Source organism: Marmota monax, unplaced genomic scaffold, assembly GCF_021218885.2.
Source record: "Marmota monax isolate L192 unplaced genomic scaffold, Marmota_monax_Labrador192_F-V1.1 WCK01_AAM20220418_F8-fsc00053, whole genome shotgun sequence".
NCBI classification, from domain to species: Eukaryota; Metazoa; Chordata; class Mammalia; order Rodentia; family Sciuridae; genus Marmota; species Marmota monax.
In genome coordinates, this window is record NW_026693153.1 from 13,053,162 (window position 1) to 13,078,679 (window position 25,518).

General features: G+C 35.5%; 1 protein-coding gene and 1 pseudogene across 1 annotated transcript in view; both read left to right on the forward strand.

The window, feature by feature from the left end:
• Positions 1 to 25,518, forward strand: part of Pros1 (protein S) — an 87,128-nt gene that overhangs the window by 23,484 nt on the left and 38,126 nt on the right. The window contains exons 2-3 of the mRNA XM_046455322.2: positions 11,963 to 12,120; positions 14,816 to 14,840. Of these exons, the coding sequence (XP_046311278.1) occupies positions 11,963 to 12,120; positions 14,816 to 14,840 (183 nt within the window). The remainder of the gene's footprint in view (positions 1 to 11,962; positions 12,121 to 14,815; positions 14,841 to 25,518) is intronic.
• LOC124100003 (heterogeneous nuclear ribonucleoprotein K-like) lies at positions 21,050 to 23,957 on the forward strand (annotated as a pseudogene).

Below are 25,518 nucleotides of genomic sequence, written 5' to 3' on the forward strand. Positions count from 1 at the left end.
ACTGACATTCATTTGTCCCCCTTGTATTATTTTTCCCTTTCCCCTCACTTCCTCTTGTATGTACTTTTGTATAACTCTGAGGGTCTCCTTCCATTTCCATGCATTTTCCCTTCTCTCTCCCTTTCCCTCCCACCTCTCATCCCTGTTTAATGTTAATCTTCTTCTCCTGCTCTTCGACCCTACTCTGTTCTTAGTTACTCTCCTTATATCAAAGAAGACATTTGGCATTTGTTTTTTAGGGATTGGCTAGCTTCACTTAGCATAATCTGCTCTAATGCCATCCATTTCCCTGTAAATTCTATGATTTTGTCATTTTTTAATGCAGAGTAATACTCCATTGTGTATAAATGCCACATTTTTTTTATCCATTCATCCATTGAAGGGCATCTAGGTTGGTTCCACAGTCTAGCTATTGTGAATTGTGCTGCTATGAACATCGATGTAGCAGTGTCCCTGTAGCATGCTCTTTTTAGGTCTTTAGGGAATAGACCGAGAAGGGGAATAGCTGGGTCAAATGGTGGCTCCATTCCCAGCTTTCCAAGAAATCTCCATACTGCTTTCCAAATTGGCTGCACCAATTTGCAGTCCCACCAGCAATGTACAAGTGTACCCTTTTCCCCACATCCTCGCCAGCACTTGTTGTTGTTTGACTTCATAATGGCTGCCAATCTAACTGGAGTGAGATGGTATCTTAGGGTGGTTTTGATTTGCATTTCTCTGACTGCTAGAGATGGTGAGCATTTTTTCATGTACTTGTTGATTGATTGTATGTCCTCCTCTGAGAAGTGTCTGTTCAGGTCCTTGGCCCATTTGTTGATTGGGTTGTTTGTTCTCTTATTGTCTAATTTTTTGAGTTCTTTGTATACTCTGGATATTAGGGCTCTATCTGAAGTGTGAGGAGTAAAGATTTGTTCCCAGGATGTAGGCTCTCTATTTACCTCTCTTATTGTATCTTTTGCTGAGAAAAAACTTTTTAGTTTGAGTAAGTCCCATTTGTTGATTCTAGTTATTAACTTTTGTGCTATGGGTGTCCTATTGAGGAATTTGGAGCCCGACCCCACAGTATGTAGATCGTAGCCAACTTTTTCTTCTATCAGACGGCGTGTCTCTGATTTGATATCAAGCTCCTTGATCCATTTTGAATTAACTTTTGTGCATGGCGAGAGAAAGGGATTCAGTTTCATTTTGTTGCATATGGATTTCCAGTTTTCCCAGCACCATTTGTTGAAGATGCTATCCTTCCTCCATTGCATGCTTTTAGCCCCTTTATCAAATATAAGGTAGTTGTAGTTTTGTGGATTGGTTTCTGTGTCCTCTATTCTGTACCATTGGTCCACCCGCCTGTTTTGGTACCAGTACCATGCTGTTTTTGTTACTATTGCTCTGTAGTATAGTTTGAAGTCTGGTATCGCTATACCGCCTGATTCACACTTCCTGCTTAGCATTGTTTTTGCTATTCTGGGTCTTTTGTTTTTCCATATGAATTTCATGATTGCTTTCTCTATTTCTACAAGAAATGCCGTTGGGATTTTGATTGGCATTGCATTAAACCTATAGAGAATTTTTGGTAATATCGCCATTTTGATGATGTTAGTTCTGCCTATCCATGAACAGGGTATATTTTTCCATCTTCTAAGATCTTCTTCTATTTCTCTCTTTAGGGTTCTGTAGTTTTCATTGTATAAGTCTTTCACCTCTTTTGTTAGGTTGATTCCCAAGTATTTTATTTTTTTTGAAGATATTTTGAATGGAGTGGTTGTCCTCATTTCCATTTCAGAGGATTTGTCGCTGATATACAGGAATGCCTTTGATTTATGCGTGTTGATTTTATATCCTGCCACTTTGCTGAATTCATTTATTAGCTCTAATAGTTTCTTTGTAGACCCTTTTGGGTCTGCTAGGTATAGAATCATGTCATCTGCAAATAGTGATAATTTAAGTTCTTCTTTTCCTATTTTGATGCCTTTAATTTCTTTCGTCTGTCTAATTGCTCTGGCCAGTGTTTCGAGAACTATGTTGAACAGAAGTGGTGAGAGAGGGCATCCCTGTCTTGTTCCAGATTTTAGAGGGAATGCCTTCAATTTTTCTCCATTCAGAATGATGCTAGCCTGAGGCTTAGCATAGATTGCTTTTACAATATTGAGGTATGTTCCTGTTATCCCTAGTTTTTCTAGAGTTTTGAACATAAAGGGATGCTGTACTTTGTCGAATGCTTTTTCCGCATCTATCGAGATGATCATATGATTCTTATTTTTAAGTCTATTGATGTGGTGAATAACATTTATTGATTTCCGTATATTGAACCAGCCTTGCATCCCAGGGATGAATCCTACTTGATCATGGTGCACAATTTTTTTGATAAGTTTTTGTATCCGAGTGGCCAGAATTTTATTGAGGATTTTTGCATCTAGGTTCATTAGAGATATTGGTCTGTAGTTTTCTTTCTTTGAAGTGTCTTTGTCTGGTTTAGGTATCAGGGTGATGTTGGCCTCGTAGAATGAATTTGGAAGTTCTCCCTCTTTTTGTATTTCCCGAAGTAGCTTGAAAAGTATTGGTATTAGTTCCTCTTTAAAGGTTTTGTAAAACTCTGCTGTATACCCATCCGGTCCTGGGCTTTTCTTAGTTGGTAGTCTTTTGATGGTTTTTTTCTATTTCCTCAATTGATATTGGTCTGTTTAGGTTGTCTATATCCTCCTGACTCAATCTGGGCAGATCATATGACTTAAGAAATTTATCTATGCCTTCACTATCTTCTAATTTATTGGAGTATAAGGATTCAAAATAATTTTTGATTATCTTCTGTATTTCTGAAGTGTCTGTTGTGATATTGCCTCTTTCATCCCGTATGCTAGTAATTTGAGTTCTCTCTCTTCTTCTCTTCGCTAGCATGGCTAAGGGTCTGTCGATTTTGTTTATTTTTTCAAAGAACCAACTTTTAGTTTTGTCAATTTTTTCAATTGTTTCTTTTGTTCGATTTCATTAATTTCAGCTCTGATTTTAATTATTTCTTGCCTTCTACTTCTTTTGCTGTTGTTTTGCTCTTCTTTTTCTAGGATTTTGAGATGAAGTATGAGATCATTTATTTGTTGGTTTTTTCTTTTTTTAAGGAATGAACTCCAAGCAATGAATTTTCCTCTTAGAACTGCTTTCAATGTGTCCCATAGATTCCGATATGTTGTGTCTGTGTTTTCATTAATCTCTAAGAATTTTTTAATTTCCTCCTTGATGTCTTCTATAACCCATTGATCATTCAGTAACCTATTGTTCATTCTCCAAGTGATGTATTCTTTTTCCTTCCTTCTTTTATGTTGATTTTCAGTTCCATTCCATTATGATCAGATAGGATGCATGGTATTATCTCTACTCCTTTATATTGTCTAAGAGTTTCCCTGTGACATAATATATGATCTATTTTTGAGAAGGATCCATGTGCTGGTGAGAAAAAAGTGTAACTGCTTGATGTTGGGTGGTATATTCTATATATGTCAATTAAGTCTAGGTTATTAATTGTGTTATTGAGTTCTATAGTTTCCTTATTCAACTTTTGTTTGGAAGATCTGTCCAGTGGTGATAGAGGTGTGTTGAAGTCTCCCATGATTTTTGTATGGTGGTCTATTAGACTCTTGAACTTGAGAAGAGTTTGTTTGATGAACATAGCTGCACCATTGTTTGGGGCATATATATTTATGATTGTTATGTCTTGTTGGTGTATGGTTCCCTTGAGCAGTATGTAGTGTCCCTCTTTATCCCTTTTGATTAACTTTGGCTTGAAATCTATTTTATTTGATATGAGTATGGATACTCCTGCTTGTTTCCGAAGTCCATATGAGTGATATGATTTTTCCCAACCTTTCACCTTCAGCCTATGTATGTCTTTTCCTATCAAATGCGTCTCCTGTAGGCAGCATATTGTTGGGTCTTGTTTTGTGATCCATTCTACTAGCCTGTGTCTCTTGATTGGTGAGTTTAAGCCATTAACATTTAGGGTTATTATTGAGATATGGGTTGTTCTTCCAGCCATATTTGTTTATTTCTGTTACTAAACATGGTTTGTTTTCCTCTTTGATTATTTTTCCCCCCTTTACTGTCCTACCTCCCACTGTTGGTTTTCATTGTTATTTTCCATTTCCTCTTCCTGTAATGTTTTGCCAAGGATGTTTTGAAGAGATGGTTTTCTAGCTGCAAATTCTTTTAACTTTTGTTTATCGTGGAAGGTTTTAATTTCATCTTCCATCCTGAAGCTTAATTTCGCTGGAAACACAATTCTTGGTTGGTACCCATTTTCTTTCAGTGTTTGAAATATGTTATTCCAGGATCTTCTAGCTTTCAGAGTCTGTGTTGAAAGATCAGCTGTTATCCTGATTGGCTTACCCCTAAATGTGATCTGCTTCCTTTCTCTTGTAGCTTTTAAAATTCTCTCCTTATTCTGTATGTTGGGCATCTTCATTATAATGTGTCTAGGTGTGGGTCTCTTATGATTTTGCACATTCGGCGTCCTGTAGGCTTCTAGGATTTGGGGTTCTGTCTCATTCTTCAAGTCTGGGAAGTTTTCTCCTATTATTTCATTGAATAGATTGCTCATTCCTTTGGTTTGAAACTCTGTCCCTTCCTGTATCCCAATGACTCTTAAATTTGGTCTCTTGATGTTATCCCATATTTCTTGGATGTTCTGCTCATGGTTTCTTAACAGTCTTGCTGAGCTGTCTATGTTCTTTTCAAGTTGAAATACTTTATCTTCATTGTCTGATGTTCTGTCTTCTAAGTGTTCTACTCTGCTGGTAGTATTCTCAATTGAGTTTGTAAGTTGGCTTATTGCTTCCTGCATTTCTAGGATTTCTGTTTGTTTGTTTTTTATAACCTCTATTTCCCTGTATAGTTGATCTTTTGCTTCTTGGATTTGTTTATGTAATTCATTGTTGAAGTGATCTTTCATTGTCTGATTTTGCTGTCTGATGTCTTCCTTGAGACTCCAGATCATCTGAAGCATGTATATCCTGAATTCTTTATCTGACATTCCATCTGCTGCAGCTATTACCTCTTCTAACATTGAGTTGACCTGCAATGCTTGTGGTCCTTTCTTTCCTTGTCTCTTCATACTGTTCGCGTTCCTTTCTACTTGGTGAAACTGTTGTGCTATTGAATTTTCCCCCTATATATTTATATTGGTCTTGTATAGTTGCAAAGTCTCCCTCGCAGGCGCGGGCGGCGGCTCTGTCCCTCTGCGGGCCGCTAGGCTTGTTCTGTCGGTGGTCACAGTTCTGTCTACTTTGCAGGCGCAGGCAGCGGCACTGCCCCTCTGCAGGCCTCTGGGGCTGTACTGCCAGTGGGTCGCAGGTCCGCCTACCTTGCAGGCGCGGGGGGGGGGGGTGGCTCTACCCTTTCTCAGGCCACTGGGCCTGTTCTGTCTCTCGGTTGCAGGTCTGGCCTGTTCTGATGGTGGTCACAGTTCCGTCTACCTTGCAGGCGCGGGGGGGAGGGGGCAGCTCTGCCTCTCAGCAGGCCGCTGCTCCTCTTCTGCCGGTGGGTCGCAGGCCCGCCTACCTTGCAGGAGTGATTGGAAGCTCTGTCCCGCCGCGGGCCCCTGGGCCTTTTCTGTCCGTGGTCACAGTTCCACCTACCTGGCAGGCGCGGGGGGTGGGGGGCGGCTCTGCCCCTCAGCAGGCCGCTGGGCCTGCTCTGTGCGTGGTCACAGTTCCCTCTACTTTACCGGTGCAGGGGGAGGGGGCGGCTCAGCCTCTCAGCAGGCCGCTGCTCCTCTTCTGCCGGTGGGTCGCAGGCCCGCCTACCTTGCAGGAGTGATTGGAAGCTCTGTCCCACCGCGGGCCACTGGGCCTTTTCTGTCGGTGGTCACCTGGCAGGCGCGGGGCGGTGGGGGGTGGCTCTGCCCCTCAGCAGGCCGCTGGGCCTGCTCTGTGCGTGGTCACAGTTCCCTCTACCTTGCCGGTGCAGGGGAGGGGACGGCTCTGCCTCTCAGCAGGTCGCTGCTCCTCTTCTGCCGGTGGGTCGCAGGCCCGCTTACCTTGCAGGAGTGATTGGAAGCTCTGTCCCGCCGCGGGCCACTGGGCCTTTTCTGTCCGTGGTCACAGTTCCCCTACCTGGGAGGCGCGGGGGGTGGGGGGCAGCTCTGCCCCTCAGCAGGCCGCTGGGCCTGCTCTGTGCGTGGTCACAGTTCCCTCTACCTTGCCGGTGCAGGGGGAGGGGGCCAAGCACTTCTAACCATATACTTATTTCATCCTACATTCCTGTATTTCTTAATTTGTCATCATGATGTCATATTTTTATTTTGCTGGCAAAGAACAGTAGACTTCTTTGAAAGCACACTGTTATTTACCCCTCACACATCAGATAGAGCACTAATCTCTAGGGTATATAAAGAATTCAAGAAGCTAAGCACCAAAAAAACAAATAACCCAATCAATAAATGGGCCAAGGACCTGAACAGACAATTCTCAGAAGAGGATATACAATCAATCAACAAATATATGAAAAAATGTTCATCATCTCTAGCAATTAGAGAAATGCAAATCAAAACTAAGATTTCATCTCACTCTAGTCAGAATGGCAGCTATTATGAAGACAAACAACAATAAGGGTTGGCAAGGATGGGGGGAAAAAGGTACACTCATAAACTGCTGGTAGGACTGCAAATTGGTGCAGCCAATATGGAAAGCAGTGTGGAGATTTCTTGGGAAATTGGGAATGGAACCACCACTTGGCCCAGCCTTCCCTCTCCTTGGTCTATACTCAAAGGACTTAAAAACAGCATACTACAGGGACACAGCCACATCACTGTTTATAACAGCACAATTCACAATAGCTAAACTGTGGAGCCATTCTAGATGCTGAATGGCTTAAAAAAAAATGTGGCATATATACACGATGGAATATTACTCAGCAATAAAAGAGAATAAAATCATGGTATTTGCAGGTAAATGGATGGAGTTAGAGAAGATAATGCTAACTGAAGTTAGCCATCCCCCTCAAAATGAATGTCAAATGTTTTCTCTGTTATAAGGAGGATGATTCATAGTGGAGTAGGGAGGGGGAGTATGGGAAGAATAGATGGACTTCAGATAGGACAGAGAGGTAGGAGGATAAGGGAGGAGACATGGGGTTAGAAATGATGGTGGAATGTGATGGACATTATTATCCAAAGTTCATGTATGAAGACACTTATTGGTGTGAATATACTTTGTATACAGAGATATGAAAAATTGTGCTGTATGTGTGTAATAAGAATTGTAATGCATTCTGCTGTTAAATATAAACAAAAAATAAATAAATAAAATCAGGTTTAGATTTAAAAAAAAAAAACCTGCTTCTTCCATGTGAAAGCCCTGCCTCTGTACCCATCAATAGTTCCTTGGCATAGCATGTTTGGCAACATAAAATGGCAATTCTTACACAATGTAAAATTGTTCTCTCTTTGGTTTCCATTTTTCTTTGGACAATGTACCCTGTCAGAGATTGACTGTCTAGATGTTAGTAACCATTCTTTAACTTTTACTCAACTAGGGATGTTTTGACCCATTCCCTCTTCTACTTATGATTTTAGATTTCATGACGTTTGTTTATGGTTTTGAATCAAAGCAACAGTGACTTATGATTAATATGGTTTTGGACTATAAAATGTGTAATCAAACTCCTGGAGGGGGATCAAAAGGTGTAGACTTGCAGCCTGTCCCTCAGCCCATCAGCTGGTGGATCTGGACCCCCAACTGGTAATAAAGTTCCCGTCTCCTACTCTAATAACACAAACAAACAAACAAAAACACCACACTGTTAGATGGATGGGTTTATGGATTTATTTTATAAAGAAGAACAAATGTCTGATTCACTACACAACCATATAATTTCATTTAAGAAGTATCTTGTGAGCATTTGAGTGTCTGAATATAGCTGTTCCTTGGTATCTGGAGACAGGGATTGTTTCCAGGACTCTTGGTATACCAAAATTCATAGATGTTCAATTCCCTGATATAAAATGCTAAAACATTTGCATTTAACCTTTGCACTTCAGTCTTTATACTGTAAATCATCTCTATATTAGATGATTTACAGTAATACAATGTAATACTATATAAATAATTTTTTGCTGTATTGTTTAGGGAAAGAATATAAGTCTTATATGTTCGGCACAAAAGTTACCATCATAAGCCTAAATACATAGAACATATCAATAACAACTTTTTACCAAAAAAAATATTTTCAATGAGCTTCTGGTTGAATACACAGATGTGGAAACCATAGACGTGGAACCTCATGGATACCTAGGGCCAACCATGCACAAAAGAAGAACATTGAAGTAAAGGGATAGGTATATAGACAGATTCTGACTTATGATTTTTTGACTTTGTGATGATGTGGAAACAATAAACTTTCAGTGGAAACCATACTTTGAATTTTGATCTCTTCCCGGGTTAGTGATATTCAGTATCGGTCTGATGCTTCAGATGCTGGGCAGTGGCAGTGAACCACATCTCCAAGAAGCCAAATGATCATGAGGGTAAACAGTGAATACTCTACATTGTACCATGTTGCTCACTGTGATGTTGGGTAGATTAAGTATATTAAATGCATTTTTAGCCTAACCATATTTTGAACTTATGATGGATTTATCAGCACATAACCCTATTTTTAGTTGAGAAGCATTATGTGAATTCCATCAGCAAGATTTGTTACTTCTGTAAGTTTGGGTCATATAACTTTTCTTAGCTTCAACTTTTTCAATAGGAAAATTGGGATGATAGATCAGCATTCAATTCATTATCTATATGAAAATCAAATCAAATAATATGTAATTTGAAAATTATCATCTATCATGCCAATTTAAACACTTCTGGGATTAACCTAGATGAAATAAAACATGAACAGAGGTGTAATGATTTTCATTTTTGATATTGCATTTATCAGGGGAGACAATAAAACTTTTTGTCCTGTTTTCTGAGAACCAGAAATTGTAATGGATGGGTTCTAGGTCTGAGCACTGGAATGCTTGTGATCTAGTTCTGCTTTTGTCATTTGTTGAATTCATAATTTAGGACAAATATGTTGTATATTCTTTGCTAATGGTTTGCTTCTGAAATGTCCCACAAAACCTCATTTGTTGAAAGAATAGTCTCCAATTCAGCAGAGTTCAGAGGTGGGACTTTTAGGCAATGACTGGGTCATGAGGGCTCTGAGCTCATAGTGTATTAAACCATCAAACCCATTGACAAGCTGGATAGACTACAGGGATGTACCTATTTGGAAGAAGCAAATCATTGGAGGCATGCTCTGGAAGGGTTTGCTTTCTCCCCAGCCCCTTCCCCAGCACTCCCCAATCTGTGTTTCCTGGCTCCCATGCGCTGAGAAGCTTTCTTCCACTATGCCCTTCCACCGTGACGTTTTTGCCTTGGAGATAGTTGACCCTAAACTAAATCCTTTGAAACTGTGAGCCAAAATAAATTTTTCCTATTCTAAGTTGTTCTTTTCAGATAATTTGATCACAGTACTGAAAAACGCACTTACACACCTGACTTTTATCATATTTAAAATGGTGGAGATTATTGCGCTCCTTTTTATGACATTTAGGTGGGCATTCCTTTAAACCTTCTCCATAGTTCTGAGTGATTGCCTGTCTCTTTCACAAATATGTATACAGTGAGTTAATATGCTTGGTCTATGTCCTTTAGTGGGGACCCTTATAGGAAAAGAGATTTTAAAATATTAATATCAAGTTCTTAATTACCAAACTTAATATTCTTTTTTTTTCTAAATTTTACTTTCTTTTTTTAACCTTTATTTTATTTGTTTTATTTTTTTATGTGGTGCCAGGGATTGAACCTAGTGCCTCATGCATGCTAGGCAAGCGCTCTACCACTGAGCCACAACCCTGGCCCCCAACTTAATATTCTTAATGGAAGAAATGCTAAATAATGTTTGTAAGGTTTTTCTCCTAAATGTATTTGACCTTGATTTTTCTTTGTTATTGAATCAGTGTTTTCATTGTTCAGTGAAAATGTTACTGTTCAATGAAAATGTTATTGTTTTCCCTAGAAAGAATCATGTTTGCTCTGAAGTTCAGTAGCTTCACATTTTTGACATATTTATTACAAAGTAACATGCTTACAACTCTTCCAAATAAATGAGAAAATTGCACATGTAAGACACTTTTATTGTTGACAGGGTTGAAATTTATCAGTCAGTAATTTACTTGACAGCATATTCCCATCTATCTTTATTACATATTAAGCCTTGATGTAATTTTTTTTCAGTAGCAGAGATTAAACCTAGGGGTTCTGAACCACTGCACCACATTCCTAATCCTTTTATTTTTTATGTTGAGACAGGGTCTTACTAAGTTGTTTAGGGTCTCACTAAGTTGCTGAGATTGGTTTCCAACTTGCAGTCCTCTTGTCAGCCTCCCAAGTCAATTTATTTATTTTTTTTTTCATTTTTTTTTTCTCCCAAGTCAATTTAATCTTTATTTAAGAAGCAGTGATAAAGATAGAGATAGAAATAAATACTATACAGGGCCATTACATTTAAAACTTCCATTTTGGTAAGTAAGAGAAATAGAGTAATATTACTTACTTCACTCTTGAAATAGTTTAAGTTATTGAGCTAGTAAGTATGATAATCATTGATTAGAACTTTTTTTCTCTTTGTCACTTTTTGAGAATTTATTGCTTATTAACAGGCAATAAAAGCAAGGAGAATAAATTCTGTCTATATCACTTTTTTATCTTAGTAAAAAGTCTATTTACAATTAAAATCTGGATAAAATTTTTTTTGTAAGTTTGATTGGTACTTTTTAATTTTTCATTAAAAAACAACATCCTAGTCAACATACTAATATAATATATGGAAAACTTTACATTTTTTAACATTTTCTTTAAATATAATTGCTATTACCAGTTTGAGTGTCAACCTCTCTTCTGTGTATACTATTTATAAATGTGTAACTTTGGCTGATGTATATGGGTATATATTCTGGGTATAGTATCCTTCAACTTGTATTTTTAAGATATATCTTTCAGATCTTTGGAAGAAGAGTATTTACTTTTATGCTGCAAATTATTCCGTAGTACAGGTGTATTTTAGCTTATTTTTCTATTCCCCTCTTGACAGACATTTAGGTTGTTTGAACTTTTATTTTGCCAACAATCTTTATATTATTTTCTTTATATTTTATTTACATTATTTAAGTGATTTTGTATATAACCTTGTATTTAACCTTGAATACTTTCCAGTATGAGTTAACTAATGTTTTAATTTGTGAAAGTTATTTATAAATTCTAAATGTTATTTTCTTTTCCACATAATGCACACAATTTTTTTTAAATCTATTGCTTAGCATTGAGCTTTGTTGTATTACATTGGTTGTTGTTCGACTATTTAAACATTTTTTATGTAGTCAAAGTTATCATTTCTCTTTGTCATCTATTTCTTGAATTTTGCATAAGGTCTTTCTTTGCCATGGATTTTTTATTTCCCTGTATGTATAAATAATCAAATGTTTAGGACTATCAGGTACCTTTCAAATAGCTGCTTAGCCTATACTCCTGCATTGCTCTATATCCACAGAGGTCCCAGAAGTTTTCTATTAAAACTGAGAAAGTTTATTTCTCGTGCTTTAAAGACAATATGGCTATAATTTTTGACATAATCATTTTTGCATGATGTTTTTCAAATGCAGCTATCATAAGGTAAACATTGAATATTATCAGGTGTGTTCAGCCTCATGCATGAATTGAATAATTTGTTTAGATCATTGTAAAAGTGCTATAGCTTCGCACCTACCTTGCTTTCTGAGATATTAGCCAAAGTGTTTTTTATCTGCATCTTTTCTTAACTCCACTATACAATTTAAATTTCATACAATTCATAGGCAGAAAATTATGTTAACTCTAATTCCTTAATAAAATATCTTAGAGGGGAGATGAAAAATTTATTCATCTAAACTTGTTTTTTTCTTCAGTTTTGTCAAAACAGCATGCTTCACAAGTCCTGGTTCGGAGACGCCGTGCAAACTCTTTACTAGAAGAAACCAAAAAGGGCAATCTTGAAAGAGAATGCATTGAAGAACTATGTAACAAAGAAGAAGCAAGGGAAGTCTTTGAAAACAATCCGGAAACAGTAAGAATTCATAGCCACTATCACACCTTGTCACAGAGTTGTGCTAAGCAATTCAGGGAGAAAATTTGTATTTTATTCTCTAAATAAAATACAAAATAGGGCAGGGGATGTGGCTCCGTGGTCCAGTGCCCCTGAATTCAATCCCCGGTCCCAAAAAGAAAAAGAAAAAGAAAAAGAAAAGAGATCACACACATAACCACTTCCATTTCAGGAGAAAGTACATTTAAAGGAAGGTGGGCTTGTTAGGAAGACATTACTGCCATAACAATATCTTCCGACGAATTCACTTATACCTCATTATCAGCAAATAGTATTGACCTCCTAGTTTGTAAATATTGTCTCCTAACCAGAATTTGGTAGTATACAGGGTAGAGGAGAGGATGTCTCAAGTACATATACATTGTGTGTATGTTATTATTACTCCACTTCATTGAATCTCTCCATTTAATATTAACCAGGCTCTAGAAACAAGGCCATTTAATGCAGAGCATTTTCACAGTATTTTATATGCTGAGTATACTTTACTTTATTCTACAAGCCCTTGGGAAGTTTCCTGAACCCACTCCTTATCAGTTATAATCTTCAGCATATCAAACCTTACATGTCAGTCCACAAAAATAAAACCAGAAAGACCCTTAAATATCATATAGGACCCCCAGGCCTTATTGTTAGTCCCTAATTCTTTTAGGAGAAGAAGTTCTTTAGCATGTCCTGTGGGTAACCCATGTGTAAATAGTGCTTTTAAGAAGCAGAGTGAGAGAGCTCCAATCTGATAACCTTCAGGTCAACCTCCATGTGATGTTTCTCCTGAGATGAAGGATACAGCCTAGAGCAAAAGAGAAAGAAAGCATGAACAAAGTACCTCTGGAACCTCTGCAGTGGCTCTCAGTGCCCTGAAAATAGAGGAGTAAGAATGAGCAGGAATCTTGTCTGTAGTTAGAGAATCTGTCTAAGACTGTAGCAACTTGTGTTCTCTTGGGTTACTCTTGAATCTTTTTTTGCCTTCACCTATTCTAATAAGTTCACAGAGAATACTTCCCAAAGATTATTTTTTAATCTCTTTGGAATTGAATCCAAATATTTCTCTCTCTGTTGTGTTGCTTTTATGGGTAAAGAATTGACAAGAAAAAAAATATTTTATCCCATGCAATGTAGTAGAATACATTATTGTGTAGAATTTTACATTTACATTACATAGTTTATATTTCCATAACAAAAAAAAGGAAAGTGTGCACACTCTAAATTATTATAAATTTTCATAATAAAAATAATATAGTATATTTAAACAAACACATCCTTTTTTATTTTAAAAATTTTAAATATATAGCAAAGTAGAAAGAAAAATAAAATGAACTCCATAATTATACTCACCTCCCCTTCAACAGCTACCCATAATCTTCACTTTTATTTTCCTGTTCTGTATCACACCTACTCTAGTTTTTATTTTGTTTTTCTGGACTACTTTAAAACATGCCCAAAATATATTATTAATACATACTTGACTTTGTATTTATAACATTGTAGACATATTCTTAGAACTTAGCCTCTAAGTAGCAAAAGTGAGGTAGAAGATCACAGGGAGAAGAAGAAAGATGGTGCAGAAGGAACAATCATTTAGGTGCTTCTTCATCTTCACTAATTCTAAAACTGTTTTCATTGACAGAAGAGAAAGTGATGGCAGAGGAGTAAGGCAGAAATGGGAGAAATGAAAGGGTGGGGGGAAGCATGTGTTACTGTTTATCATTTCCTGCCCTGTGCCACCCTTAATGCTCTTAGTTCACATTTACCCTGATGCCTCCTCACCATCCCTAGCATATTCCTTTCACCATCATTTCATCACTCATTGAACCCATTTCTTGCTACTTCCAAGCTTTTCTGGAGAAAACAATACTGTTGTTTGAATTACTCAGTATGAAATCCTTTCCTTATAAACCAGTAGACATGTGTTATATGATTTATATTTGAGAGGAGGAAGCAGTGAGAACTTTATACTGCATAAAGATATGTTTAGTACTTATTAAGCTGGAACACTGAATATGTCTTTGTGCAAGAATTCTGGTTTTGCGTAAGTATTCTTATGCTGTTAATGCTGTCTGTCTGATATATTATGACCTGAAAATGCTTTTTTGAACCAGCGTGGGAAATTTACTATCAGAAATTTTAAACATTTTTCCCCCTTTCATAATATGCATTCCTTAGTCCAAATTACTGATTTACAGACTATGTTTTGGTACATAGCCAATTTATATGTAAGATATTACATGCACAACAAATGCTATATGGTAATTACTTTAGTTCACTCCAAATATTCCACCCATATTCAACATTGAATCTGGTGTGAGTAATCATCATGATATAAAATGTATCAAATGGGCACTTAATCATTATGGAAAATTAAAAAGATTTACAAAAAGGGGACATATGTGATTATATTTGTCATCTTAAACAGAACCTGCTTTTAGACTGGAAACTTTTGAAACATGATTTAATTGATCAGTGGTCCTTTATTTCTAGTCATATTGTTGGCTTAAATTATCTACTGTTTGTATATTTTACTGCAAAAATAAATTTAAAATGTGAAAATTAAATCTAAATTATTTCTGTCTTTAACATGAAAAATATTATGACATTTAAATTTTAATTCTATAATGAAATTTAGGCTTGCTAATATACATATTTTTTTCTTTTATTCTAGGATTATTTCTATCCGAAGTACTTAGGTAAGTTCAAAGAATCTTGATCTTATAATCTTAGGCATAGAAGGGAACATAAATATATTCATGTTTAATTCTCCGCCTCTATATAGCACCATATATAATTTCATTGTCTTTCAAAGTAAAATATTTGCTGTCCTTTTATTTAAAGACATGGAAACAAATTTGGAATGATTCTTGAATTACCATAGGGCATTCTGACTTCATCTTTTTCAATCTTGTATCTTTCTCATAGAGTCTTTGGGCTGAGTTGTATTTAGGTACCCAGACATTCTCTTTTATTTTATTTTATTTTTTTGTACTGAGGATTGAATCAGGGACACTCAAATACTGAGCCACATCCCAAGCCCTTGTATTTGGTCTCACTGAGTTGCTTAATACCTTGCTAAATTGCAGAAGCTGGCTTGAACTCAGTGATCCTCCTGCCTCAGCCTCCTGAGCCTCTAGGATTACAGGCATGCCCCACCATGTCTGGCCCCAGACATTCTCTATAGATGCCCGAGAAATTCTCTATAGGTGTGAGTTTCATGGGTTATCTTTCAATGAAAGGAAAGATCTCTAAATTGTTCAGACTTTATTGAATAAATAATTACCATTTAGACATTTGTAGAGATTACTAATATCTTCTCTCTTTGTATCACCATTTCAGTCCTTCCTTCAGTATCCTTTCTAGGTTCTATTTTGGGCTATGACTCTGGGCTCTCAAGGAATGAGATAATATTTCCATACTCATATAGATTAAATGATTTTAACTAAATGCCAATGAAAGAAAACAACATTCCAATTTTATTAAAGCAAATATAGAAGTATTTTACATAAATAGTACTAGGGTAGTTGTCAGCATTTCCAATCATAATGGAATATAATTTTTGCATCTCTTGCTGATTTCATGGTTCCAGAACAGAGGTATTCTTTCTTTCCCCCTTTAGGCTTAGAATCTTCTTCATGTATGCGCTTTCACCATTCTCGTCACAGCCAATAGGAAATGAAAAGTAAATTATTGGAAAAAAATATAAATGGGCTCTGATACACATTAATAACTATCCAGTTAAGAATTTTTAATATAAAGTTTCAAATAATAATGTCTATTAAACTCATAGTTCTCTTGAAATTGAATAATTTAATTATTGTTTGGGGCTTTATGTTTGTTTGTTTGTTTGTTTTTGTGTTGTCTTGTTCTGAGTACCCAGGCAAAAATTCCAAGGTAGAGGAACATTTACACCTTTCCTCTTTTCCTAGGGAGCCTGATGTTGAAAGTATGTTTAGAACTTACATTTGTCCTTCAGGACAATTAACAAACTAAGAGTCCAAGACCCTGGATAGAAGTCCTTTTAGTAGAGCCAGGAATTCTCCCATAGCTCTGGAAATATTTACTCCTCCATTTTTTGAAGTGCACATGATGGTCAGCATCTTATGTTTGTGGCATATTTTGAGCTCAAAAGACTCAACAATAACATACTACATCTTAGTTCACCCTGTTACCAACACTAAAACATCAATGCAGTAGTATCTTTACTTTGAACACTTAAAGATCTTAAACTAGCTTCTATGAGATACAGTTTTTCTCATTTGTCAGCTAGCTAGAAACAATTTACTTAATAGGTTTGCAGGAAAATGAAAAGAGAATGTTTTCAAAGCACTTAGTAGAATGTTTGTTATGCTAGTACTCTTCATTTTCCCCCTGACTTTTCTATTCCAATTTTCTTTGACTTGCTTCTTTTCCCTTCTCTAATATCAAACTTCAACAATTCCCATCAAATTTGGAAAAGTGCCATGGTAAAAATTAATTGAGGTGATGTTATTTGTGTCAATATATATGAAAATACAAGATTTTCTAAAACCTTTTGCTACTGTATCTTTTTAAAAAAATATTTTATTAGTTGTTGATGGACCTTTATTTATTTATTTATTTATTTCTGGTGGGGCTGAGACTCAAACCCAATGCCTCACACATGCCAGGCAAGTGCTCTATCACTGAGCCACAAACTCAGCCCCTTGCTACTGTATCTTAAAAGGATAATGGAATATAGGTGTGCATCCATGAAAAAGATCTCCTCCCTTGAAAATTATATTAAATTCCTTACTTTCTAAACAAAAACCAAGGATATGTGCTATTGAAAAGAAAGACTATCAAGACTGTTTGAACTTCTCAATTTTAGATAGGAATTTAAATATTTTATCATAAAAAGAGACAATATTTGATTATAAAAATTTACAGACTTCAACAAAGAAGCATCTGAATTGATCATAATATGGAGAAAATGCCCCTAATAGATGTTTGTAAAACATTTCATCCAATAGTAACAGAATACGCATTCTTCTCATCAGCACATTGGATATTCTTCTAGGAAAGCTAACTTTGTTAGGTCACAAATTATGTCTTAATAATTAAAAAAAAGAAATCATATCGTGTATCTTCTCAAACCACAATAGATTAAAACTACAAATCAACAACAATAAAAATAATGTAAAATATGTGAATACATGGAAATTTAACAGTTTATTCCTAATGACCAATGGTTAATGGAATAAATTAAGGGAAAAATCTCAAGCACATACATCAAAAAGCTAGAAAGATCTCAAATAGACAATCTAACAATACACCACAAAGACTTAAACCCAACGTTATTAGAAGGAAAGAAATAATAAAGATCAGAGCAGAAATAAACAAAATCAAGACTAAAAAAATAACACAAATGATCAACAAAACAGAGTTGTTTTGAAAATATAAAAAAAAAAAATCAACAAACCTGAACCTAGACTAACCAAAATAAAAAGAGAGGACCCAAATAAATAAAATCAGAGACGAAAAAAAAACTATTGATATCACAGAAATACAAAGGATCCTAAAAACTACTATAAACACTGATATGCCAAAATACTGGAAAACTAGGTGTGAGGATGTAACTCATTGGTAAAGCTCTTGCCTAGCATATGCAGAGACCTCCAGGAGTGCCAAAGAAACAAAAACCAAACCAAACAAAAAACAAAACAAAGCTGAAAAATAAACTAGAAAAAAATAAATTCATAAATATGTACAACTTAACTAAAATCAGACACTAGTATGGCAATTTGTAAATCAATGGATGTGTAACTGATGTGAATCTGCAATCTGTGTATGGGGTGAAGGTGGGAGTTCATAACCCACTTGAATCAAAGTGTGGAATATGATATGTCAAGAAATTTGTAATGTTTTGAACAACCCACAATAAAAAATTTAAATAAATAAATAAATAAATAAATAAATAAAAAATCTAAAAACAAATGGAAAATCTAATGTGTAGTGAGATTAAAGCAGTAATTAAAAAATCTTTCGATAAAAATAAATGCCCAGAAACTGATGGCTTTATAACTGAATTCTACAAAACATTTAGGGTAGAATTACTCCAAACTCTACTTAAACTATTCCAAAAATATTGAAATGGAAGGAACTCTGCCAAACTCATTTTGTAAGGCCAGCATTACCCTTATTCTAAAACCAGAAAAGGATACAACAAGAAAATATAACTACAGATCCATATCTCTTATGAAAAAAGATGAAAAAATTCTCAATAAAATGTTGAAATTGCAAACCAAGTTCAAGAGAATATCAAAAAGGCCATGTACCATGATCAGGTGGGATTCATCCCAGGGATGGAAGGTGGCTCAGTATACATGACTCAATTTATGTGAAACAGCATATCAACAGAATTAAGGACAAAAAAGTGATCATTTCAATAGATCCAGAAAAGGCATTTAATGAGATCCAACAACCTACATGATAAAAACTTTCAACATATTAGCTATAGAAGGAACATACCCCAAAATAATAAAGGACAATATCACACTAAATGGGAAAAAAATCAAAGTGTTTCCTCTAAAATCAGAAACAGGTCAAGAATGTCCACTTTCATATTCTTATTTAATACGTTACTGGCAATCTTGGCAAGAGCAATTAGGCAATTAGACTTAAATTCCATAAAGGGCACCAAAAACACCAAGTGGAGGAATTAGTCTTATTCTTCTTTAGCACAATTGTTTAACTATTGAGTGAAACAACATATGATTTATTTCAAAATGACTAGAAGAGTATGAAGTTTCCAATACTTAGAAATGATTAATGGCTGAAGAAACAAACAAAAAAAGTCTCTTAAGAGAAAAAGAAATAAAATCCATCCAGATTGAAACAGTGAAGCGAAATTATCCACTTTTGGATATGATATAGAAAAATATAAATACTCCATAAAGACTGATAGAACTTATAAACAAATTCAGTAAAGTAGCAGTATACAAAATCAACATCCAAAAAAACAGTCGCATTTCTATACTCAAATAATGAGCATTCTGAAAAAGAAATTAAGAAAACAATCCAAAACATAATGGATATAAAAATTTAGGAATAAATTTTACCAAGGAAGTGAAAATCTCTACAATGAAAACTATAACTCTGATGAAAGAAATCATGAAGTACAGACATGAAAAGAGAATGTATCCATGATCTTGTATTAGAAGAATTAACATTGTTAAAATGACCATACCACCCAAAGTGATCTATAGAACCAATGTAATTCCATCAAAAAATGTCAACTTTCCTCAGAGAAATTGGAAAAAAAAATCCTAAAATTTATATGAGGCTACAAAAGATCCAAAATAGCTAAAAAGATCCTGACTTAAAAAAAAAATCTGGAAGCATAACAATACCTGACTTCAAAACATACCTCAAAGCTGTAAGTACTGCAGCAGCATGGTAGTGGCATAGAAGAGAACAGAAAACCCAGATATTAATACAGAGAACTGATTTTTGACAAAAAGACCAAGAGCATATAATAGAGAAAAGACAGTCACTTCAAAAAGTGTCATTGGCAAAGTTGGATATGCGTATGCAGAGAAATGAAACTAGATCTCTTCCTGTCATCATACACACACACACACACACACACACACACAAAAACCCTCAAAATACGTGAAATCCCTAAATCTTAAACCTGAACCTATGACATCATTGCCAGAAAAAAAGTGGGGGAAACATTTCTAAACTTTGTTGTAGATAGGATCTAATAGCACAGGCAAACAAAAAGAAAAAAAAAAAGTAAAAAGAGACAAGTGGAAATACATCAAAATAAGAAACTCTGAATGGCAAAATAAACAAACAGGATTAAGATAATATATGAAATGAGAGAAAATATTTGCAAATTCTATATCTGACAAAGGATTATATCTCAAATACATAAGAAACTCAAAAGGCTAAACACAGACTCTTTCTCTCTCTCTCTCTCTCTCTCTCTCTCTCTCTCTCTCTCTCTCTCACACACACACACACACACACATACACAACACAAAAGAAAAATGAAGAAAAAGAAAAACCAACCAAACAAAAAGGCCCAAACCAAACAAAATCCAAATAATCCAATTTAAAAATGGGCCAAAGAATTAAACAGATACAATACTTATCAAAAATCATATGGCTAACAAATACACAAAAAATGCTTAATTTCACTAATCATCAGAGAAAGGGAAATCAAACCACAGATATCTCACTTCAGTTAGAATGGCTATCATCAAAAACACAAGAGATAACAACTGCTGGCAAAGATATGGAGAAAAGGGAACTGTTATACACTGTTGGTGGGAATATAAATTATTACAACTATAATATGGAAAAATATGGAGATATCTCAAAAACTAACCTGATCAGCTATCATGAACTATCATGATCAGCATTTCTGCAACTGGGTATTTACCTAAAGGAGAGGAAATCTTTATATCAAAAAGAAACTTGCACTCCATGTATATTTCAGCACCATCACGCTAGTCCGAATATGGAATCAGCCCCGGTGTCTTTCAGTGAATGAGTAAATAAAGAAAACTGGTGTATTTACACATTGGAATACTTTTCAGCCATAAAAAGAATGGAATCATGTTATTTGCATCAACAAGGATGGAACTAGAGATCATTATGTTAAGTGAAACAAGCCAGATGCAGAAAGATAAACATTATGGAAACCAATAATTCCATCTTATAGATGAACTGAATGGAGTAGAGGTCACTAGAGGTGAAGAAGGGTAGGTATGAGGAGGGACTTAAAGAAATTCCATAAAGGGCACCAAATACACCAAGTGGAGGAATCAGTCTTATTCTTCTTTAGCACAATTGTTTAACTATTGGGTGAAATAACATATGATTTACTTCAAAATGACCAAAAGAGTATGAAGTTTCCAACACAGAGAAATAATTAATGGCTGAAGAGACAAAAATTTTTATTGCCAGTGAGTGTGTGAACGAGAAAAAAAGAGGGAGCTCCAGGTGACAGCACTGCAGTCCCCATTATCCTCTGTTTCTCTGTTGCACTGACTCAACGATTTGCCTGCATTTCACTTGTTTGCAGCCATTTATTACAAGAAAATGGAAACTAAACAGCCAAGGAAACCTTCCTCAACACCAAAACCAGTGGTGAATTTGGTAAGTCCCCTGCAGAAGATATAGAAGAGAAGCAAGCATTTAAAAGATCTAGACACACTGATCAGATGGTTGAATTACCAATTCTGCTTCAGAGCAAGAATGCTGGGGCTGTGATCGGGAAAGGAGGCAAAAATATTAAGGCTCTCCAGTCGAACTACTATGCCAGTATTTCAGTCCCACAGCTGGGCCCCAAGTGCATATTGAGTATCAGTGCTAATATTGAAACTATGGGAAAAATTCTGAAGAAAATCATCTCTACTTGGAAGAGAACCTGCAGTTACCATCACCCACTGTGACAAGGCAGCTCCTGCTCAAGTCTGATGCTGTGGAATGCTTAAATTACCAACATTATAAAGGAAGCAACTTTCACTGAAAGTTGAGACTGTTGATTCATCAGAGTCTGTAGGAAGAATTATTGGGGTCAAATGTGCTAAAATCAAAGAACTTCAAGAAAACAGACAACAACCAAGTTTTTCCAGGAATGCTGCCCTCATTCCACTGACAGAGTTGTTCTTATTGGAGAAAAGCCTGATAGAGTGGCAGAGAGCACAAAAGATCATCCTTGATCTTATATCTGATTCTCCCATCAAAGGATGTGCACAGCCTTATGATCCCAATTTTTATGATGAATCATATGATTATGGTGGTTTTACAGTGAGGTTTGATGACTGTGCACATCAGGTGGGATTTCCCATGTAGGTAAGAGGTGGTTTCAACAGAATGTCACCTGGAAGGGGTGGGTGTCTGATGCCTCCCTCTAGAAGAGATTATGATAATATGAGGCTTCCTGGAAGACCTTCTCCCTCTCATCCTGGAACACGTGGACTATTGTTACATGACTATTTTTACATGACCTGGTTGAGGTGGCTGGAGTGGTAGCAGAGCTCGGAATCTTCCTCTTCCTCTACCACCACCAACTAGAGGAGGAGATTTAATGGCCTGTGACAGAAGATGAAGAGCTGGAGAGGGCTATGATGGCATGGTTGGTTTCAATGGGACTCTGTGATAAATACAGGGAGCCCATCAGAATGGCAAATGATTTATGAACCACAGGTTGGCTCTGGATATGATTATTCCTATGCAGGAGATATGGCTTATATGGCAATCTTGGTGGACCTATTATTACAACACTAGTAACTATTCCCAAAGATTTGGCTGGATCTATTATTGGTAAATGTGGTCAGCAGATTAAGCAAATCTGTCATGAGTCAAAATTGATGAGCCTTTAGAAAGATCCAAAGATCTGATCATTACCATCACAGGAACACAGGACCAGATACAGAATGCACGGTATTTGCTGCAGGAAAGTGTGAAACAGTGTTATGGAAAGATTTTCTAAGACTAGAGAAGAACTGAAGGAGTCTTGCATCTTTTTATTTATTTATTTATTTATATCTGCTGTTTAAAAACCAACATTCTTCTGCTTCACAGGTGTTCTGCATATGATGTGTAGAGAAATCTTTGCTGTTCACCAGATATAATGTTTTAGTTCCTTACAAGTAAGGTTGGGGAGGCATGCAAAAATTAACATTGAAATTCTGAAATTGCATGGATTTTATTTTTTGCCATTGTTGATGGTTTTAAAAAAAATCCTTCCATGTAATTATTGTGAGCACCTTACTTTGTTTGTGGTCACTGTAAATATTTTGGGAGTTGGGACAGGGAGGAAAATAACAATAGTCCACATGTCCCTGGCATCTGTTCAGAGAATTGTGCAGAAAGAATGTAATGTCTTTTGCAAGAAACATTTTATGATTTTAAAAATAAATTTAGTGAACCTAAAAAACAATGCTTATTGCCAGGATTTGATTAATCCACATTTTATACAGGCATTGAATTACCATAATGCACCCCATAAAGATGTACACATTTAGAAAATTACAAGCTTGTATTTAAAAATATTAATTGTATTAATTGTTGCTTCTTAGGGCTATATAATAAAACTGTTTCTGCAGAAGCAACACTCTAGAAGATACATTCTTCTGATCACATAGTATACTTGAATAAAGACAAACTGCATTTTAATACAGCATCAATGTGTTTTGGGGAAGTTCCTTAGATAAATATTTTTCTTTTTTCCATGTATCCCTCTCAACTTCCTCTTTTCTAGCTCCACCCAACTTTCTCTTCTCTTTTCCTTTTATTTGGTATCATGATAAAAAACAAAAGTTCAAAAAAATAAAAAATAAAAACAAACCTCACCACACGTACACACACACACACACACACACAAACACATACACAACTGCTATTACAACCACTCCCACCAACAACAACAAAAACCCAACAAACAAAACACACACACACAAAAAAAAAAAAGGAGGCAAGATGCTGTGACACATACCTGTAATCTCAGCATCTCTGGAGGTTGTGGTAGGAAGATCACAAGTTCAAAGCAAGCCTCAGTGACTTATTGAAGCCCTAAGCAACTTAGTGAGACCCTACCTCAAAATAAAAAAAAATTAAAAAGGGCTAAGGATGTGTTTCAGTAGTTAAGAGCCTCTGGGTTCCATTCTTGGTACCAAAAAAACTCATAATATTCCCCCGCCCCCGGCCAAAAAACAACCAGACCTAAAAATTTCTAGCTGTGTCAGGTTTGGCAACTCATTTAACTTTTCAGGTTCTGTTTTTTTAAAAATGTATGTTATAACTATTTTTTCTGATTTTAGGGTTTTGGAATATCAAATAAGTAAGTAAATAAATAAATATATACACACACATTTGTTTTACTGTGTCAATCTTTCATCAAATGTGAACTTTTTATTTAATTAACCCATCATATGAAATAAAAATATACTTTTGATTATGATTTGTTTTTGATTCAAATTTTGTTTCTTATATATGTTTCAAAATATATTTATTGAGATATAAATGGTAAATTCTATTGTTAAAAAAAGAAAAATGAAATCCCCTACTGAAGCTAAATTTTCTATCATTTGATTGCATATTATATGGGATAACAGTCCTAGTTACAAAAAAAGTAAATACTATAATTTTGTCTCTGCTAAGCCCAGCAGTAATTTTACTAATTACCATAACTCAAGAAATTAGATCACTATAGCTTATACTCTTTGAACAGTGTTTACGTTTAATGTTTCAGGGGCATATAAAGTACTTTATTTGATTCTCATACTCCATGTTTTGCCTGGAAAATACATGATTTGGAATTGAAATAACCTGGATTTCATCATACAAACTTACAAGCACATTTGTAATGCTGGGGATTGAACCGAGGGACGGGGTGCACACTAGGCAAGTGCTGTACCACAGAACTGTACCTACAATTCCTCAAACATAAGCGTTTAGTGTTGTTTTCTTCCTTAGGAAAAAAATAACTCCACCATCTCTATAGATCTTTGAAAATATCAGCTGATAGAGTGGGTGATCCAGTTAATGGGGGAGAAACTTCCTAGGAAGAGTACTGAACTCTGAGCAGAATGTGAACATCAGAAAATCATTTCTAGTGTCTAGTTCTGCCAAATAGGTAATTAATCCAGGCTGCTGACTCCCTCCTTTCAGCGCAACTCAAGTAAAACAGTAGGGTTCCAGGCATTAAAAATAACACAATAAAATTTTAAAACAACAAGTATAAGAAACCTCTAGGTAGACTGAAGATTGGCTTGACCTGTAATGTGGGTGGGGTGGGGTGCTGACTCCTAAGGCAGCAGTAAAAGGATGGATTTAAGGATTTTAAATATAACCTAAGCTTTTAAGTTAAAAAGAAAAAAAAAGTAGAATAGAGCAAGCCCTTAGTAACAAGAAATACAAACAGGGATAAAAAATAAATGAAAAACAAAAGATTCATAAATTAGACTGACCTCTGGCAAGAATAATTAAGGAAGAACCAAAAAGAGAAAGAGGATATGCTAATACAACAAGTAGAGAATGGAAATAGGAAATGTTTTAAACCCATATAGATTAAGAAGATAATCACAAAATATTTCAAATATCTATGACCAAAATTCATTTGGAAATTTAAACTTGCTGTGTTCCCAGAAAAATAGGTAAATTTTTTCAATTTCACAAGAAGCAATGAAAAATAATTTGATTATGCAAACCAGAACTAACAAGTTAAAACTTTGATGTCCTCTTATCTGCTCCAAAATCCAGACCCAGATTGTTTTACAGATGATTTCATTCAAGTTTAAAGAAATTATTGTTTTATTTCTTATAAAATTGTCCTAAAATAGAAAAAGGTTCTGTACTAAGATCTAACCCATGAGTCTGGTATATTCTTGACTCTAT